Genomic DNA, 20,070 nt, shown 5'->3' with positions numbered 1-20,070 from the left:
TAGTCAAGTCCACAAAGGGGACAAACACAATGCACAGCCGTTTCCCCGTATGACATCATGTGTCCAGCGGCTCAGTGGAGTTTCCTGACGCTGCCCTACTGAGACTCCCCACAGGAAATGGGCACTTACACTTTTTCGCATAAGCACACATGCACAATGACGCACAATAGCTCAAATCACAATAATCTCAAAAACGTCCTGACCAGTGCGCGACAACACTGACCAGCACTGTCCCCTTTACGGGCCTAAGTTGCTTGATGGCAAGTTTGATTTGCATTTTCATTCAAATAAAAGGACCAGAGGATTGTAAACAAAACAACCAACTAAGTAGGGACTGTGCTGTGAATTGGCACTGCATTCAGGCGATGGTCAACAAATCTAAACTCATGCTGTTTGCTGCGTTCTATTCATTTCTTAGAAAGTTACATAACATAACAGTTAGTTAAGCCAAACTTTTCTCCAGAGGTAGATTCATTCTGCTCGATTTTAAACTAGCAATTAGATCATTTACAGATGCAGGATGGACTCTGCCCCCATAAAAGTTGGCCTATTTGCCTTAAAAGTCCATTCAGTAGGGTTTTGGTTACATATAGCATCTTATTCATTTCAATAGATTTTGGACATGATACTGACACATATCGGCCTGGATGCATGACGTTTGTTTACTAAACGGGTTAGTTCACCCAAAAAATGAAAATTCTGTCATTAATTACTCAGCCTCATGTTGTTCCAAACCTGTAAGACCTTCGTTCATCTTCAGAACACAAATTTGATCCATAGACATCGTCCATAGACAGCAATATAATCACCACTTTCAAGGTCCAGAAAGGTACTAAAGACATCGTTAAAACAGTCAACGTGACTGCAGTGGTTCAACCTTAATTTTATGAAGTGACGAGAATACTTTTTGTGCGCAAAAACAAAACAAAAATAACGACTTCAACAATATCTTCTCTTCTGTGACATTCTCATACGTTGTTTACGTTCAGCGCTTCTAGGTTCTACGTCAGAATGCCGAGTCTGCCGACTCGTTATTGGCCGGCTCAGAGTCCTGCACGGATCCTGTTTGATAAACCCGTACCCGATATCCAACAGAAACACTAATTTTAGCCTGTACCCAACCCCGACCCGTTTGGACATAAAAACCACGAACCGACCCGCACCCACATTAAATCTCCTTCATGAGGTAGACCAAAATCATTTTCTCATGTAGCCTAACACAAGCAATAAAACCAACATTAGGCATTCTATATGTTGCTGCATTTAATTAAACACTGCATTAAACAACACAAGTAAAATAATAGAACAAAGAATGTTTTAGTAGGCCTATTTAACTGTAAGCTTAAAGTAAATATTAGCAGATTCACTCTGCATTTAAACACGGTTGTCTCTTCTGAAACTCAGCAGTGTTTACCTGGCCGCTGGTCCTCTTTGTAGCAGTGCGAAAAATATTCTAAAACTTTTATTCAAATTGTGAATAGCCTATATTAAACACATAAAGCGAGCAAAGCACGCTCCCTTTAATATAATCACTATAGATTTCAATCAGATGCAGCGTGATTGGCTACAATGCTTAGCTTTGCAAATCGTGCTGTAAGCCTTTAACAGTCTTCAGACAGAGCGTGAACACAAATAAGAACGGGACCATTTGAAAGCACCTATCAATTGCACCAAATTGAGTTGAAATAGTCTTGGCTATTGGACCCGCAGTCCGCCCGTGCCTACCGCGTGTCCGACTTGCACCGCACCCGACACGTAAATATTTTTCCACCCATTAAATAAAATTGCCACGTGCAGGACTCTGGGCCGGCTCCTGCATAAGCATCACACGAATGTGTCGTGCTGTTCACATGATCAGCTTTGACCAATACTGAGCTGGCATTCGGACGTAAACACGGATCCTTCACTGTGCTTACTGCTTCAACTGCGTAAGGACAATGACAGGGAAGAGAAGAGATTGTTGAATAAAGTCGTTAATTTTGTTTTGTTTTTGCGCACAAAAAGTATTCTCGTCACTTCATAAAATTAAGGTTGAACCACTCCAGTCACGTCGACTGTTTTAACGATGTCTTTAGTACCTTTCCGGACCTTGAAAGTGTTGATTATATTGCTGTCTGTGGACAAGTCATATACCTCTCGGATTTCATCAAAAATATCTTAATTTGTGTTCCGAAGATGACAAACGGGTTTGGAACGACATGAGGGTGAATAATTAATGACAGAATTTTCATTTTTGGGTGAACTAACCCTTAACTGCATGCTGATCCATACCATCAATCATGTTAGGCAAGGCAAGTTTATATATATATATATATATATAACAGCTTTTTCTAGAAGACTGAGTGTTCTGGATTCTTCATCATTTGTAAAACTTAAGCAATTTAGCAAACAATTACTGAGTGCACCTTTAGCTACTGCCTGAAAATTATATATAAGAGAAAGAATACACATGCTATTCTGCCGGTGAACATGCACAGAGGCCATAAATAAATTAGTTTGTTTATTTGTGGCCCTTGTCAAAATGAAAGCCCTCTGCACTGTATCCACCTTGTTTCAGCAGAAAGCAGAGAGACTCATTAAGGTGAGCTTCACATTCCACATTCATGCACAAACCAGTCTAGAGATGATGTCATCTTCATTTCTGTTCCCCTCGAAAACAACTTAATACCGTACAGCAACTTTGTCTGTTAAGCAGCTGGCTAACGTCAGACAATAAAACAATAGTTTGTTTGCCTCTCGCATGTCACAGTGAATCGCACAACAACTGACGTGTGGGACGCGTGAAAGACAAGGCGTGCAATGCATGAAATGTGTCTTACCCCAGTCTAGGAACTCCAGGACGTTTTTCTCTCTTCTGAGGGGAGAGTTATTGCACTCATCGTAAAGGCAGACAAGAACATCCAACAAGGTCTCCACGCTAAAGCACTGGCCGCTGGACTGAGATGGGCCATCTAGAATCAGTTTCTCCAGCTTCTTCAAACGCACCTCTCCAGACATGGTTTCAAATGGTGCTGATGCCTCACAGTATGGTCAGTATTTGCTCCCACGGTAGCAAATGGGACCGGCCAGTGGCACACTTGAGTGATTGCTCCGAAAAACTTAAAGGCTCAAAAAAATATAGTCGAGCTTAAGGGGGTCAATCATGGTCCCTCTCGCACCGATGCGTCCATATCAATCCACAACATCATAAATTCGCAGTCCTTAGATGCATAGAACTTACAGCCATCGACCCTGCCCTGGCCGGTGGATTTGACGTATATAACCTAAGCTTATGTATTCCCGATTTCAGCTTCTCCTTTGAAGGACACTTTACAAAAGAAGTCACCAAAGAAGTTTAAAGCAATCCCCTGAGATATGATGATATCTGTGGTTATCCATAATGCAGTAACAAAAGCGCATCAGCAGCACGGGATCTGCATTGCTACAAAGCCCCATATGCCCCTCCTCTGGCAGGACTGCGAAAGCCTTAGCAAGCTTTTTCTCCTTTAAATTCCTCTCTTCGTATATACAAAACGCTGGCGGAGAGAGCAAGCCTTGGGTTCGAAAACGGTTACGCGATATGCACTTGTCGAGGGAAGCTTTGCGGCGGGGAGCTGAAAATACGCGTCCTCGTTCATGTCGTTGGAGGACTCTGCTCTGCTGCCTTCCCCTGCTCTGCTCCTGGTCGCCGTGTGTCTCCCTCTCTCTCTCTCACAGCTCGCTGCTGCTGCTGCAGGCAAAACCCGACATCATCATGGCGACCGTCACGGCATCTGCTGCGGGGAATGGAGGAATATGCTGGAGGGAAATAGTAGAGTAGTGTATTAGAGCAGTGTGCGAATTATCCGCCAATTATTCACTGACCTTCAGGGGGGGTCGACCTTTTTAAGGGATTTCTGTCAGTAATGTGCCGTTGAGGTTTCGCTTAACCCAAATGATCTAAACACATTATTTAAACAATTACAAAACACCCAAGTTATGTTATTTCCTTGTGGTAAATAAATAATAAACTGAAAACGGCAGGACTTTTTTGTTGACTTACGTCTGAAGGTGACGGAAAGAGCTCGAGCAACGTACTGTTGCTATGGTTACCTCTGCAGGCGAACGCGACTATGCTATTTATCGCACTTTGACTAACTTGTTTTTGGTTACTCGTACGTTTAATGCTTTTTACGTGTGTGTTATGTGAGCATACATGGTTATACGTTGTTCTTTGTAGTCCCTTGGGGGGATAGTTCACCCAAAAATGAAAAATCTGCAATCATTTACTCACCCTCAAGTTGTTCCAAACATGTATGAATTTCTTTCTTTCTTCAAACAGTTGATGGACCCCATTGACTTCCATAGTATTTTTTCATACTATGGTCAATGGGGTCCATCAACTGTTTGGTTACCCATGTTCTTAAAAATATCTTCCTTTGTGTTCAGTAGAAGAAAGAAATACAGGTTTGGAACAACTTGAGGGTGAGTAAATGATGACAGAATTTTTTATTTTCGGGTGAACTGTCCCTTTAATTATTAGCCTTGAGGGTTTATGTGCCCCTTGAGAGTTCTTGAAATGATTCTTATATGCAAGAACGATCTCTTACATTCACAAAATAAAATAAACACACACACACTGTAAAACAAAATAAATGCAATACTTTGCAAAAGCAATTTATGCATGGTAACTGGTAGTGATTGTCTCATTCAAATAGTCATTTCTATTGAATATTGATGGGCATAAACGCAAAGAAGTTTCTTTTCCACGTTTTCTCTTATTTAGTAGGTCTCTTGTGCAGAAACTTTGCTATTCTTAACAAAAATGAGCACTTTCGCCCTCTTGTGCCCAATATTCTGCATTGCAATTGCAGTGGGAAATTCGATCAAGAGCGTCTCTGACATTTAAAATTGTCCGTGTATTTATTTTACGTTTCTAGAGTAGCAGATACGCTTGTAAATGTTAGTTTACCTTTCTTAAAACTGTGGCGCTATGTCTGCGAATAAAATTTAAAAATGAGATGCAAATATATGTTCGTATTTTCATATAGCCTAATATGCCACTATTTTAATAAAAGCCTTATTTCGATAGAGTAGCAAAACATATTTGTCACATCAAACGAAAATGTCAAAGCACAGCTGTTCACGTGAAAGCGTTTGACGTTTGTGACATCTTCTCTTCTCAAGGTGGCGTATTTCATAAACATTCTTCTATAAATCTCAATCTGACAATTGCCACACCAAGCCTAATAAGGTGCTAATCGTGTCTTTCATGTCAAAACATTTGATGTCAGAACCAAACTGCGGCAGGATGTAGGGAATGTTGAACAGGAAGTTAACATTCAGTTATTAATTTCTTCTGACCATGAGAATTTGTTTCAACAATAAACATCCTTAAGCACGTTTAAAATGAGCTATTTTACAAAAATATATAGGCTATATTATATAGCATAGGCCTATATCTGTAGCCTATCGGATATGCATTTTCACGATTATGATCTTAATCACTGACAAGGAGAACACTGAATTTTCAATGCAGCAATATTTACAGTCGTTACCTTCATGACGTCGAATTGTTTGTTGTTTTATCAAACCGAGGCGGGATCCGTTTGAATAGGGCTGTCTTTCGTATGTAGTAGAGAGGTGTTAATTAGCGCATGTTTTGTTTATTGGCGTGTACCTCCATCCTTTGATTAAGGATATACTACCCGTGAGAATTAGATGGTACTTAGATTGACAAAAGGGCCTCAAAATAATCGACAAGGGAAGGACAGAAGACTGACAGAAATCACACAAGGATCCTGCACTTCAGTTTGCTCGTGCACCATGTGTATTGTACAAAATGAGTCAAGCAGATCCCTAGACTGAGGATTGTTGGCAATTAATTTCACATCTAACTAACCTGACTGTTAATAGAGTTTTAAATGCAACATATAGCATCATTTTTTTTATATATATATAGCCTATATATACTTATTCACATTTCATATTCCAGACTTATTACCAGATATTCAAACAAACTACTTCTAAACTATTTGGAGAAATATAAGTGTATCTAGTTTTTTAGGCCAAATATTAGCAGATGACTACTTAATCATTTCTTGCAGCAGATATGGTAATACTCCTGTGGGCTCAAACAGTGAGCTCTTTTGTCTGATTCTGCATTTGTATTGCATTAATTTGCCTCCATCTCCAGCCAGTCATTTGTCATCTGTTCTTCCTGTGAGCTCCTTTAGTCTGTCTGACATCTTAGAGCAAATAGAGGGGCCAATACACATACTTAGACACTGGGCCCTCAGTGCCACTAGCCCCTCTTCTAATGTTAGTGTGACCAAACAAGGAATGGCAAATCTGGCAATGGAATCAGATAATCACCAACCTGTGAAGAGCCTCCCAATCCACATCCATACTGCAGCCCTGGATTAAACAGTCTGTTTGCCTAATAATTTTAATCTGTGCATCAAGCAGAAGGATGGTGGTCTTCGAATAAACATCTAATCCCTCAGGCCACCCAATGATGATGGGCCTGCAGCGAGGGCGATCAGAACGCTGCTTAGACAGAGGGACTGAAAACTCTGTATTGACAGACTCTTGCCAGACTAGGAATGTTTTACAATGTCCAGGGGAATGTACACATGAGGAACAAGGGTGCTACATCAACGTGCACATGCAAACTGGAAAGGAGGGTGCGTTCTAGGTTCACCATGTCTGGAAGGTCATCGGTAAATCCACACAAGAAGAACGCTGTATGTCAGCAATACAGATATTCATACAGAATTATGTTAACTATTGCTTGTATTGCAAAAACGAACTTGTTTTGTTAAATTGCATAATCATCTATCATCTGTCTTTCTTTTAGTCTATCAATAATCTATCTATCTATAATCTGTCTCTATCTATCTATAATCTGTCTTTCTATCTATCTATCTACCTATTTTCTATCATCTGTCTTTTTATCTATCTCATCTGTCTGTCTGTTTATCTATCATCTGTCTGTCTTTCAGTCTATCTATAATCTGTCTATCTATCTATCTACCTATTTTCTATCATCTTGTCTGTCTTTATCTCGTCTGTCTGTCTGTCTGTCTATCATCTGTCTGTCTATCTATCATCTGTCTGTCTATCTATCTATAATCTGTCTATCTATCTATCTATAATCTATCTATCTATCTACCTATTTTCTATCATCTTGTCTGTCTGTCTATCTATCATCTGTCTTTCTTTCTATCTGTCTATCTATCTATTTATCTATCATCTGTCTGTCTTTTTATCTATCTATCTATCTATCTATCTATCTATCTATCATCTGTCTATCTATCATCTGTCTGTCTTTCAGTCTGTCTATCTATAATCTGTCTATCTATCTATCTATCTATAATCTGTCTGTCTTTCTATCTATCTATCTATCATCTGTCTCTTTCAGTCTATCTATAATCTATAATATTTTTGTCTATCTATCTCTCATCTGTCTGTCTGTCTATCTATCTATCTATCTATCTATCTAATCTCTCATCTGTCTTTCTGTCTGTCTATCTATCGATCTGGAAATAGGAAATTTTTTTATTATTATGTAGCCTATTATAATTAAAATTAGCCTATTATTATTATTATTAGCCTATGTGAATGAAAATTGGTTATTTGAATTATCATTCTAGTTTTAAGTTCTCCGATGAATCGTGGCTTTCATGTATGTTCACCTTCCCTCTGATGTCAGTCACCACCCCTTTGACAAAGTGCGAACAACTGGGGGTCTTACGGGTACATATAAGGACGGGCCGCTGTCAAAGCACATTCATTTCAGCCCGCGAACAGCAACACAGACTCAGAACTTCTCCTGCACCTTCACATTGAAGATGTCCTCAATCCGTGCCGCTTGCCTCCTTTGCGCAGCACTTTTCGCGATGGTCAGGGGTTTCACCCACGAAGACATGAAAGAGGCTCTGCTAAAGAAACTGGGACTTAGTGAAATTCCGAAAATTCACAAGAGGGATCTGGAGAACCTTGTTATTCCAGCGCACATTAAGAACAAATATATTTCCATGCTGAAACTGCACCACGCAAGGAAACGCCGCTCGCTTCCCAGTTTAGCCGGCATCCTGAGGGGAATCCCTGGCAATGCAGGTAAGATTAATTTGCTTAATTAAAATGCACAATTAATAATAATATTTAGAGACAAACAGCTGGTAAACTGAAATTAAATACTAAAATGTAGTTCATAAAATGTGCCATGCAAATGAACATGTAAATAAGCTAAATGAAAATGTGTAGTTTTTAATAAATAAATAAATAAATTGCTCTCGTCCATTCCAGACATCTCTGGTGAATTTGTATATTCTGACACGACACGTCAACGTGTGGTCTTTGAGATGACATCAAGAATCCCTGAGAACAGTGAAGTGACCATGGCAGAATTGAAACTGTTCAAGAAAGCCCCACAGAAGCGCTCCATCCCAGAGAGAAAGGGCCATAGGCCCGTCAACAACGCCAGGGTGAGCATCTACTGGGTGGAACCTCTGGAAGACGGGTCAAACCGAACTTCACTAGTGGATTCCAGGTAAGCAGAGACGGCCACAGACAGGCATTATTCTTTCCTCATTATGCTAATTCCACTGCTGATTGGCGTTAAGGAACATGCATGCTAATTGTCAGAACCATTACCTCCTCAGGTTGATTCCCATTCACGAAACCGGCTGGAAGAGCTTTGATGTCACCCAGGCGGTACACTATTGGTCGAAGAGCCGAATGGAGATGCCCATGCACCTTGAGGTGTGGATCGAGGGCGAGAGACCCGGCAGTTACGCGGCAGAGATGGCCAAGTGTGTCCACTTCACAACTCAAGATCCAAACGACAACACTCTGGGAAAACCTGAGCTTGTTCTTTACACCCTCAACCTCGAGGAGTTTGGGTAGGCGTCGCTTCATTTCTTAATATTCGATTTTTTTTTTCTGAAGTAGGCCTAGCTACCTTGTATTAGGCTACACCTTGTGAAAAAGTATTATAGTTTTAAAGAAGAAATTAAAATATTTTTTTTATTTTGTTTCTTTAATATCCTTAATTTTAATGAAACGTAACATTTACCATCACGTAATTTTTATAAAAAAGTAGGCTATTTAGCCTATGTGCTAATTTGCTTCATTTAGGCTACATTCTCAGTTATTAGCCTATTAGTAGGTTGTTTAAAAATATAATATTATATATATATTATTATTTGAGAATATATGTATGTATTCTCATATACTAGGCTATGTATTCTCGTACATTGTATGTAATACTATGTATTTACATAATGAAATTGTGGCAATTATAGGTCTACTTTTTATTGGGCTAAGTTAGGCTATATAAGTTTAATGTTCAAAATGTAAAATAGTCAAAATAATCACCCTATTGTTGTTGTAATGACATATTTTTACATGTGATTTATGTGTAACATGGGCTGTAAAATGTTAGCCTACGGAATTAATTTCTTAAAAATGAAACGAATGTGTTTCATTTAAAACGCTCAATGTGTTAATATTCTTTTATTGTTCACTTTGCAGGTCTAGTGGAGACTGTGAAACCAATAAAGACAGTGAAATGTGCTGCAGGGAAAAATACTTCATCAATTTCCGAGCTTTGACTTGGACCCAGTACTGGATCATCGAACCCTCTGGGTATCAGGCGTTCCGATGCAACGGAGGCTGCCGGCAGCCCAAGCGTAATTACGGTTACGGAGAGAGAAAGTGCGCGGTTGTGGAGAGCGCGCCGCTACCGATGATGTATTTAGTGAAAAAGGGAGATTATACTGAAATTGAGGTGGCTGAATTCCCAAACATGATTGTTGAAAAGTGTGGATGTGCAATGGATAATATTTCAGTTGTATGAATATGCCATTTGCCATCGACCACCAGTCATCATGACGCACTGTAGCCTACTTTGTTAAAGGCTAAGGCTAAGAAAGGGTGTTGGCAACTTAACCTTTATGACATACCTTAAGCACTTTGTATAAATTTGTAAATATTGCTAAATTGATATGCATTTATTTTTGCATTTGTATATGCCATATGAAAGGAAAAGATTGAGTTGTAGATGTTATATTTTGAGCAGTAAATAGAATGAGTTTGTTGTATGTCACACTTTGACTGAATATAAATTAAACTATTTTTCATTGAAACCTTCTTTACTCATTTAGTGACTTTCCCTGTTCTTAAACCAAATAAACATTTGCATATTCCAGTGTTTGCAGATGGCCACATGGAAAGCAGACGTAAATAGCCTAGTTATGTTTTTGTTTACTCTACACACACAAATAATCACTTATTAAACAGAACAATTTGTAGTTTAAAAAGAAGTTAAGTGTCAAGATCCTTATTTAAATATACATAAATAACAGTGTAAAGGGTTCTGATACATAGTCCAAATAGGTTTCACCAAAAAAAATAAAATAAAATAAAATAATAATAATAATAGTGGTTATCAGTCAAAACAGTGATATTAGGAAAAATACTTTGCATTAGAGAACAAAACACAATTTATCAAGGTTTATTACATTATTTAATGACACATTTCCTTACATTATGAAACACTTTAACATTCATCTCGTTGAAAAAAAAAAATAATTAATGCCAAAATACAAACATCATAAACCATTCCACCTGTCATCTCTCAATAACACATAATGCCACATTTTTAATAGTAGACACTTTTCATCCTCAAAATAGCACAAGCAAGGTCTGTGTAGCAAAACAATCATCACAAATCTCTCATGCCATGCTATATCCACTAATTTTATAAGGGACAGGGTCATTATCTCATCCCACATGAAATCATTTAAAGAAAAAACAAAAACATATAAAAAACCCTTTCCGAAATAAGTTACCTTTACATCAATTTAAATGGTATAGTTAAAAAAAAAAATCCCATTTAAACTATTACATCATGATAAAATACACCAAATTTAAGTCAAAAATAGCTGCCCTTTTTCTTTGGCCATTTGGCACTTTATAAGAAAAATATTAATTGAAACAAGTCAAGGGCCTGTCTTGATGAAAATCAGGATATCTTACTGATGTGATCAGGGGGTGAATGTGATTTCCAGAGACTATTGTGGTCTGAATGATGAGTATCAAAACGCAGTCATTTAAATTGCGAAAATCTGTATCAGTTAGTAAATTCTGATGACCTTCAACTCTGCAGTATTTCACAGCTTGCTCAATGTAACATTAATAATGCATTTGAGAATTTAGCATATAAAAGAATTTGCTTATGTGCTGGCTGTTATATCTAAAACTGTTATCAAGGCCACTATTTGCCAAATTAATCCCAAAGGAAATATGTTCTCCTGTAGTAAAATGGTCCAAACTGTGCACCAGAAATGGGTAAGTAGCATTATTAAATAGATCAATATAGTGGTTACTTAAAAGATTCTGTAAAGCCATTTTAAAATGTGTTGCCACAAAATGCTACTCAAAAGTACTAGCAAGCTTAACGCACATATCTTTGATGAAGTTATTGTTGACCATGCTGAATTGTGTAAATAAGCTCAAATGAATATACATGTTTCATTGTGGCTTCTTTATGCATATTTACTTTTGTAACTATGCAGTGCATTTAAAAAGTTACATTAACTAAACGATTTACAAATATTTCCACCGTATGCCCTACGAGACAGGAAGACAATAAAGAACGGTCTTACGGTGCTCAATTAAGAGACAAATCTGATTGACATTCAAAGGCTCTTTGAAATAGATTGTTCAAGATATCAGTCAAAAGCCATAAAAAGGTCATAGAAAAGCAAGCACATCTTTTATTGCAAACCTATGAAGTAACTGTTACAGTCTGGGCTAACAAAGAAAAAAAAAACTTGAATATGCAAATAGTAAATTGAGAACAATATTTTAACTCCACTGAACATGAGTAAATATGCTGAGCAAATATGAATGATTATTGACAAAAGCTTCAAAAAGATTAAGGTCCGTACGGATTTTTAAACACTACAACTTACGCAAAAACTTAAAATAATAAAATAATAATTTACATTGAGTAAAAATGACATTTTACAGAATAAAATTCACAACCCTGAAATTCAAAGCAAGACATATGCAGTGATTCCTGATATAACAATATATCAAAGCTGTGATACAAAATAAAAAGGGGGAAGAAATACATTTTACAAAAAAATCTGAGAGAGTGAAGCCATCACATATCTATGTAGAACGTAGACTGTTTACTTCAGAGGCGGAATGTTTGTTTGCCACTTGCTTCTCATTTAAAAATGGACTTCCTTTAAAAAAATTACAATAAACAAGGACCGTAAAAGTGGATGGATATTCTGTGGCTGTGCATCTCAGTGCAACAGAGGCCATGAGTCTTTAATACAAATGTGCACTTAGTAATATCCTGGGTGGTACTGTTGATTCCATGGCTTCTGGTTCCAGAACTAAGGGGTCAAAGAAAGTTTCATCAGTCAAATGGACTACAATTTGATTTTGTTATAAAATATTCTGGAAACTATAGCCAATCTGTTTATGGATTTCTCATGGGAAGTGTACAAAATATCTCATTTGTGACCCAATAAAATATTACCTTTCTCAACAATATACATAACTGTACTCACCCCTTGTTGCCAACTCTGGTTGAAGGCTTGGGCGAAAGACCCGTTTTTGTTGCCAAAACCACCACGATTCTGCTGGTGGCCTCCTCTACCGCGGAATTTCTAAGAATGTGAAAATTCAAAATTACCCTCCATATCAAACTGAGGTTTATAAGATGTACATTTCAAAAGTTTGTGGTCTGACTACTTGAAGAGTAGTGTATTTGGTTGCAACCAAAGACACAAACTAACCTGCTGAAATTGTCCTCTGTGGTTGGGTCCACCGCCGCGGTGCATGTTACCTCTGTTTGCAGGCCCTCCACGGCTCATTGCTCCACCTCTGCTGCCCCTCATGTGCCCTCCCCTCATGTGGCCACCCCTGGGAGCCATTCCCCGGCTGGGCATCCCACCGGCTCCACCTCTGCTGAAGTTGCCTCGGCTGTGGAACCCTCCTCGGTAGACAGGTGGTGGTGGTGGTGGTGGCATGTAGCCACGTGGGTGGCGGTTAAAACCACCAACACGAGGTGGTACTGGTACTGAAAGGGAAAAAAAAAAAAAAAAAAAAAACCATTTAAAATTATAAATATAACTTATTTTAACCGATTCAACTGCAGCTCACTGAAGAGCACATCTTGTACAAAAGTTTTGTATTAGTCCATAAAAAGACCCTTACGCCCTCTGAAGTTTCCACGGGGCTGGAATCCACCTCTGCCTCCACGTGGGCCTGGACCACCACCTCTACTGAACTGGTTCTTAGGCCCTTTGCCTCGTCCGCCTCCCTTTCTGGGGGTCAAGGTACCCTGGTTGGCCTTCTTCTCTGGTGGCAAAGCATTCTTACTCTCTTCCTTGTACTGCTCCAAGAGCTTGACGGCCTCCTCCTTCTGCAGTTCCACATAGGTGACCTCTGAGAAGCAGTCTCCAACCTCTGGCAATGTGTAGATCCCTGTAGAGATGAGAAAAAAACATTTTGTATTCCTGACGTTCCTATTTTATGTACCAGGTTGGTTTTGCAGTGGGGAAATGACATCACATCTTACCTTTCATTTTTAGAACGGCATGTTCGGGTACATCTTTGCCATCGGTTTCCGCTTTCTTCTGAGCTCTCTCCTTAAGGGCCTCATCTGTGGGGAAGATCACTACAGCTTTGCGTTGAAAGCCAGCAAACAGACACATCTTCCTTCTCTGGGCCGGTGCAGAGACATTCGTCTGATCCAATATATAGTTTCTCTTTTTGCGGGCTGCAATTTCAATAAACTTGCCCAGGAACAAGGGAGCACGCTGAGAAATGGCTGAGAGCTTTGTTGTGTCTTTGTTTTGCCTCTTCATGCTGCCAATCTGCAAGTCCAAAAAAAGAGATTAGACAAGAAAATAAGACAGAAATTAAGAAAGACTGGACAAAAATGTAAAAAATACACACCATCATCTTCTCCAAGATGGTGTTGGTGCTGAGGATGTTGAACTTCCCAGGGTTCTCTTCAACATGTTTCTTTACCCAAGCAGTTTTTCCAGATCCAGGAAGGCCAACCATAACGATCACCTTGAAAACAACATAGTGATTACAATCATTATATCAATGCATGAACAAATATTAACCATTTTCATGTTGTTTCACGTGTTGTGAATGTTTATAGGTTATTTTTTTATATACTACCATTCAAAATCTTTCATTTTGAAAGAGGTCTTATGCTCATCAAGGCTAAATGTGACCAAAAAATAAAGTAAAAATACTGTGAAACATTTTTTCTGTTTTAATATATCTTAATACAACATAAAATATAATTTAATACTATGAAAACAGTAATTATTTATTAGTAATAATATTAATTATATTACTACTATTTAAAATAACTTATATTTTAATATATTTTAAAATTCAATTTAATCCTGTGATGGAAAATATTAATTTTTCTTCAGAAATCAAATACACCAATTTAGTGCTCAAGAAACATTTTTTATTATCAATGTTGAATACAGCTGTGCTACTTTATATTTTTGTGGAAACAGTGATAACTTTTTTTTAGGGTTCTTTGATGAATAGAAAGTTTTAAAAACAGCATTTCTTGTAATCTTTTGTAACAAATTTAGTGTATCCTTGCTGAATTAAAGTAATTTAATAACTTAATTATTCATGTTTCATATTTCAAAGTTCATAGGTAGAAAGAAACAAAAAAAAAAAAAAGTGGGGAAGGGTGGTACCTCGCAATCTTTCTTGGTCTCAGGTCCCTTAGGTCCTCTGATACGCACATCAGCAGGAATTTGCTGCAGGAAGGTGAAACCCTCCACCTGAGGGAAGAATGGTGTCTCGTTCTGGCCGAAATTGAACTCAACAGCACAGTTGTGGCAAAGAACATGGGGGAACAGAGTTTGTTCAGCCAAGGACTCCTTATTGATTTTGAAAGCCACACCAAGATCCTTGCCATTTTTGGAATATGAAATCTCCACTTCATCTGCTTCAAAATTCTAGGTGAGATAAAGAACAAAATTACCACAAAGTACATAAGAATAAATGTGAACTAACAGGGAAAAACAATTATTCTGAGTAAGATGCAAACTTCTTACAATGAAGCAGCCAATGACGTCATTTTCATCAAAACTCTCCCCGTAGTCTTCAGTCACACAGTTTGAAGTCTTCTTCGCTTTGCCTGAATAGGAGTAGGAATGCTCCTCCTCACCTAAAACAGAAACATAACAATCATGTGTTAAAAAATTAAACAGGGCTGCATAATCATACATTGTGGCCACATAGGGACAATGTTAATAGTAACTGGCTGCGCTTACCCAGCAAAAGACTTCCATTAGACAGGGACCAGCCAATATGGACATCATGGAAGTCCATGTTTTTGCTGTTTAAATGCTTGACTGGGATTTTCTCAGTGATCTGCAAACGCAAGAGACAAATAATAAGTAACGTACTGATCCAAAATTAATCACTTTCTCATGAGTTTACATAAAAATGCCACAGTACTCACCTTCATTTCAAAGCAGGCTTTACCCTTGTTTACACCATAGGAGGCACGGCCACCTGCCCAAAGGTAAGCAAAACTCTCCATGGTAAGGGAGGAGGCGCTGTATCGGTCTCGGGAGACTTTGAAATGAAGGTCGCAATTGTCTACAGAGACAGAGAAAATTGAAATGAGTTTTTTTAGTCCAAGAACGGCAACTTATTAACAGTTTATAACATTTCTACAATCCTGGTCAATGCAGCTCTTAACATTTAAGGGTTGGTTGGTTAGCGTTTAACAAACACCATGCCAGCTTCCTTGCCTATTTTTATGGCAAATAACAAGATATAGCTTCTATAAAAAAGCAATTTAAAAACCTACACAAGGTAAAACTCTAAAATAGGTTGATATTTATATAAAAAAAAAAAGACAACTTTTTTAAACTATGTTTGATATACTGGACTCTGGCATGAGGAACACAGCGGTGGATCTTCATTTCTAAAAGCACTCACAGGGATCCAGGCAGACCAGTGTGTCGTCAAACTCTTCATCCTCTTCCTCCAGAGGTGGCAAGGGAGACTTGGCCCTGAAATAGAGGTAATAAGCAATTAATTCAATGAGTGAAGCAGACAAATTGTACTGTGATGGATTGGCATGCTTCCCATGTCCAGGTGAGGTCCTTCCTCATAGCCACAAGCAGCATCAACAGTAGATTTGCATTACCTTACAATGACTGCTTATAACATTTTAACTGTTTTGTGAATTCACAATTATGAATGCAAATTGGCCATCATTGCTTACCAGGTTACCCCATGACGAAGCCTGAAAGAAAACTTGTTGGTGAAATAAAAATGGCAATGTCTTGCTACATGGAGAAGGTGTTGCCCTTTTTGTTTTATGAAGTCATGGTCTGAAAAGGTCTAAGGGTATTTATATAAAGTCCTATTTTGGCATATCTTTGCCTATACAGAAAACACAAAAGACTACAACAAAAAATGGTTCAAATGAATATTTTATATATATACAGCAAACTTAGAATAATAGTTTTATGAGGGACATCTAGAAGTGGAATTTTGCTGTCATGACAAAATCCACCATTCTAAAATAGAAATGTGACCATCTGTATTTGTTTTAAGAAAACAAGCATGTAGATAGCGAATAGTATATCTATAGCACTTGTTTTTACAAAGTGAAGGAGGTGGTGAAACTGTTTTCCATGGTAACCAAGAGCATGCCACAGATGTCATCTCAGGCTGTAACGACAGGGCTATTAAACTAGTCTTTACATTTCTGAGAGTATGGGAGTTGCCACCATAATAAAGTTCCCCCAGGCCCTATAAATTCAAGTGATGTCCCTGTCTAGAAGATCCCTTCAATAAACCAGTGGCTGACATTGGTAACTGGATCAGATATTGCTTGAATTTCTGTTAGAAAAAAATAGCTTCTACAGTATGACTCAAAGTATCAAACAACTTGAGATTTTTCAGGCTTGAGACCCTCCATTTGTAATTCAGATATACTAAAATATTTACTTTTTTTGCTCCATATGCTGAAAGGAAAGAAGCAGACTAAGACAATTAGCTATATAAACATTGGTTCACTCAGAAAACCTTGGCAGAAGATTCTTAATGTTTCTGTCTGGAATTTAGCACCACACACTTAGAGAAAGAACATGCATTATAGAAGTAAAAATATTTCCTTTTCTTAATGCAATGTGAAGAGTTGCAAGAGTCTGCGAATGGTTGGTTGTACTTACCTGATGACCACAAATGAAAAACTTTAAAAGGAAAAGTCATTACAGATCTTTACAATTTATCCAAAAACACAAAAAAAAAAAAAAAAAAAAAAACACAAAGAATATAACATTTAACCTTTCAGAATTAGATTATACAAAGTAAACGGAAAAAATAAAAATACACAAATACAAACGACGAAGGAAGATCTGAAGATTGAAACAATTACCATTACTTAAGCGCCCCATTACGTAATGAAGCACTGTGCGATACAAACTCTACGCCACTGCCCCCCGCCAAGACAGAAGCCGCATCTTGTGATATCGTCATTGCTTTGGTCACTGTCTGAATCGCCACACGCGCATACAGTCAGCCTGACAACAGTGTGTGTGTGTGTGTGTGACAATACCATTGTTTTTTTCCAACTGAGCACTTTTAAAATGTTGTAGTTTCATGAGGTTTCTGAAGGTAAGGTATTTTGAATTAGCCTGGAATGACCCCCAACAAAGTTTTACTTTAAGAGGTAGATGAGGGTTGCATTTTTCTAGGTAAGGCATTGGCACTTAAAGCCAATATATATATTAAAAGTGGCACTTCGGGGATAATGAAGGCCATTACTCCCATCCTTACCGGCTGTATTTGCTTTCTTCAATAAATTCAAAGTAGCCCCTTCCATGTTCCTCTCGGCGTCTCTTAACACCCTTCTTATTCTTCTGATCAGCACTGATGTCTTTGTCCGCATCCCCTTTGAAAATAAAACAAACAGTAATGAAATGCCCGGACGTGTTGGACCCTGGGTTTTAAGGGTGGCCCACACGACAGGAGTGCTCGGACTTCAGAGTTACAAAATGAACCGACCACCTCTGATCAGACAGAATACTTTGCTTGGTTATGTCATTATGGCATTCAGGATTCAAACTGCAAGCACTGATCTGATTGCATAAAGCAGATCAGACAAGAATGTGGGTGGTACAATTACTCTTCGTTGTGTTAAGTGCTTTTCTCTACAATATGTAATGCATTCACAACAAATACATGTTTTTATTTTTGTTTTGTTTTGCATATTTAGCCTATTTTCTTTGACGACAAATAACTGGACAACAACATCAACACATTATCCTGAACTGACCTTGTACGGAAGCAAATGGCGCCTTCTAGCAATCTGAACCGAAACTACACAATGCACCTTTCTTTCGAGGCTCTAAGTACTTTTCTTCCATCGTATAATACACCTAACGGTATCACCCGCCGAGAATATATTATTTCACTATAATCCCCGCACTTTTGCATTATCTAGCGTAAGGTTTTGTGCAGAGCAACGTATGTATCCGCTCGAGGCCGACCCGCCATGAGCATGCAACGAGGCGATCCTCACGCGAGACAATTCGCGTTTTCTGAAAGAAGCAAAACCGACCAAAACAGTACAATAAAGCATAGAAATTCGTTAGCTGTACACTAGACTATAAAATATACCTTTAATAGTAACGCAATATCAACAATAGCCAACAACCCAACTAACAACAAAAGGCTCGCGCGGGTGATTTGAGTAGCTTTGCTGACACGACTTAAAACAAAAACAAAAAAACACTTCAAATTCTTAAACTCAACTGAGTTAGAAAACGTTGAAATGCACAAGCTAGTAAAGTGAAACCGACAGAATTAGCTCGTTAGCTATCTACACAATAGCCACCGGTTAGCCGTTAGCCACGTATGCTAAACGATGATCTCACCGGCTTCAAAGCGCACGTGAACATGATACTCCCGGCGTCTAGAAAGCCATTTTTAACGCAAAAAGCTCACCCTCTAATGGATGAGATTCAGGCTCACCGTCTTCATCGTCGATTTTGTCAATGATCTCGTCGTCGTCGTCCTCCTCCTCTTCATCTTCATCAAAGGCTTTGTCCATTTCCACGCCGGCGTCCCCATCCTCCTCCTCTTCGCCCATTTCGTCGTCCTGGCCATCACCTAAAACAGCAGCATCACCACCGTCTCCATTTTGCTCCTCGGCCTCCATGCTCTCGCCCTCTGGCTCTTCTTCACCTATGCATTCTTGTTCGACTGCAACACCGTTTCCATCGGCCTCGTTTTCTTTTGGTGCTTCTGCAGCGACAGCTTCTGCCTCTTCGGCCTGGGCCTCTGCATCGAGCGCGGCCTGCAGCCGCTCCATAAGCTCGGCCTTCAATCCCTTGTCGGAAAGCTGACGCTTCTTCAGCTCGTCCTTCAACTCGTTCACCTTAAGCTTTTTTACGTTGATTTCACTCATGTTGTCGGTTTAATGTAGATGGTCTATGAAAACTAAAAGACTCGATTGTTAGAATATTGCAATCCAGGGAGAGAGCCGACGGCCGCTTTGCTTCTCTGAATTGCGCACAGCCGCGGTGATTCTGCGTCTGTCCACCGGCAAAACAATTCAATGGCGCCTTGGGTGCTAGACCCCTCCCAATACAATTGCAAACAAGGAACATGGGCGTGTTCAACCGTAATGATCCTCGTAGATGCATACGACCATAAAGACTATTCATTTTGGCTCATACAAGCAGGGTTTCTGCGGGTTTTAATGTGCCCTTACACAAATTAAGGCCTTAAAACGATCTTAAATCAGAGCAGAAAGTCTTAAATTCATAAAATCATCTCATTAAATGTTGCATGCTTTGCAGTAATGGATATCTTCCTTAGTATTTTTGTCTTGTTTTCCAATACAAATATTTAAACATCTTTAAATCAGGATACATTCACTTGAGATGCAAATGTAAAATTAAACAACTGAACAAAATTAAGTGAGTTTATGCTTAAATCAAGAACAAATATCGGTCAATGAGTTATCAAAACTTCCCCTTTGAATTAAGTTTTTCTTTTTAAAATTATGAT

The 20,070-nt window shown here is 38.6% G+C and overlaps 3 protein-coding genes across 9 annotated transcripts in view; 1 reads left to right on the top strand and 2 right to left on the bottom strand.

The window, feature by feature from the left end:
* The window catches only part of cdc42bpab (CDC42 binding protein kinase alpha (DMPK-like) b), a 62,802-nt gene extending 58,936 nt beyond the window's left edge, over positions 1–3,866 (bottom strand). Inside the window, exon 1 of one of the 5 annotated variants that reach the window (XM_051876407.1) lies at positions 2,820–3,866. In XM_051876407.1, the coding sequence (XP_051732367.1) occupies positions 2,820–2,997 (178 nt within the window). In that variant the 5' untranslated portion in view covers positions 2,998–3,866. The remainder of the gene's footprint in view (positions 1–2,819) is intronic. The other 4 variants (XM_051876409.1, XM_051876408.1, XM_051876411.1 and 1 more) reach the window with 4 other exon arrangements.
* A 3,696-nt stretch (positions 3,867–7,562) lies between these two features.
* On the top strand, positions 7,563–10,554 carry lft1 (lefty1). 2 transcript variants are annotated; one of them, XM_051876420.1, is made up of 4 exons: positions 7,563–8,079; positions 8,269–8,512; positions 8,625–8,864; positions 9,496–10,554. In XM_051876420.1, the coding sequence occupies exons 1-4, from the start codon at positions 7,644–7,646 to the stop codon at positions 9,818–9,820; spliced, it is 1,245 nt and encodes a 414-aa protein (XP_051732380.1). In that variant the 5' UTR covers positions 7,563–7,643; the 3' UTR covers positions 9,821–10,554. The 2 variants fall into 2 exon arrangements, with proteins under 2 accessions (XP_051732380.1, XP_051732381.1); XM_051876421.1 differs by lacking the exon at positions 9,496–10,554 and having other exon boundaries at positions 8,625–9,074.
* A 1,167-nt stretch (positions 10,555–11,721) lies between these two features.
* hnrnpub (heterogeneous nuclear ribonucleoprotein Ub) lies at positions 11,722–19,647 on the bottom strand. 2 transcript variants are annotated; one of them, XM_051876415.1, is made up of 13 exons: positions 19,003–19,647; positions 17,833–17,947; positions 15,982–16,055; positions 15,497–15,636; positions 15,306–15,405; positions 15,087–15,199; positions 14,724–14,987; positions 13,945–14,064; positions 13,565–13,862; positions 13,201–13,470; positions 12,780–13,063; positions 12,552–12,650; positions 11,722–12,374 (listed from the first exon to the last, which is right to left on the bottom strand). In XM_051876415.1, exons 1-13 carry the CDS (start codon positions 19,463–19,465, stop codon positions 12,324–12,326), a joined length of 2,391 nt encoding a protein of 796 aa, XP_051732375.1. In that variant the 5' UTR covers positions 19,466–19,647; the 3' UTR covers positions 11,722–12,323. The 2 variants fall into 2 exon arrangements, with proteins under 2 accessions (XP_051732375.1, XP_051732376.1); XM_051876416.1 differs by having other exon boundaries at positions 19,030–19,644.
* Positions 19,648–20,070: the final 423 nt, after the last annotated feature.

This window comes from Ctenopharyngodon idella, chromosome 20 (genome assembly GCF_019924925.1).
Source record: "Ctenopharyngodon idella isolate HZGC_01 chromosome 20, HZGC01, whole genome shotgun sequence".
Taxonomy (NCBI): Eukaryota; Metazoa; Chordata; class Actinopteri; order Cypriniformes; family Xenocyprididae; genus Ctenopharyngodon; species Ctenopharyngodon idella.
This window is presented reverse-complemented; position numbering and strand designations above follow the sequence as displayed.

Excerpts from the sequence above, each read along its gene's own strand:
- lft1 (XM_051876420.1), top strand. The coding sequence starts at position 7,644 with ATGTATGTTCACCTTCCCTCTGATGTCAGTCACCACCCCTTTGACAAA. Across the intron at positions 8,080-8,268 it reads GGGAATCCCTGGCAATGCAG|ACATCTCTGGTGAATTTGTA; the intron begins GTAAGATTAATT and ends CGTCCATTCCAG. Across the intron at positions 8,865-9,495 it reads CTCAACCTCGAGGAGTTTGG|GTCTAGTGGAGACTGTGAAA; the intron begins GTAGGCGTCGCT and ends TTCACTTTGCAG.
- hnrnpub (XM_051876415.1), bottom strand. The coding sequence starts at position 19,465 with ATGAGTGAAATCAACGTAAAAAAGCTTAAGGTGAACGAGTTGAAGGAC. Across the intron at positions 15,637-15,981 it reads ACTGGTCTGCCTGGATCCCT|ACAATTGCGACCTTCATTTC; the intron begins GTGAGTGCTTTT and ends CTGTCTCTGTAG. Across the intron at positions 14,988-15,086 it reads ACGTCATTGGCTGCTTCATT|AATTTTGAAGCAGATGAAGT; the intron begins GTAAGAAGTTTG and ends TATCTCACCTAG.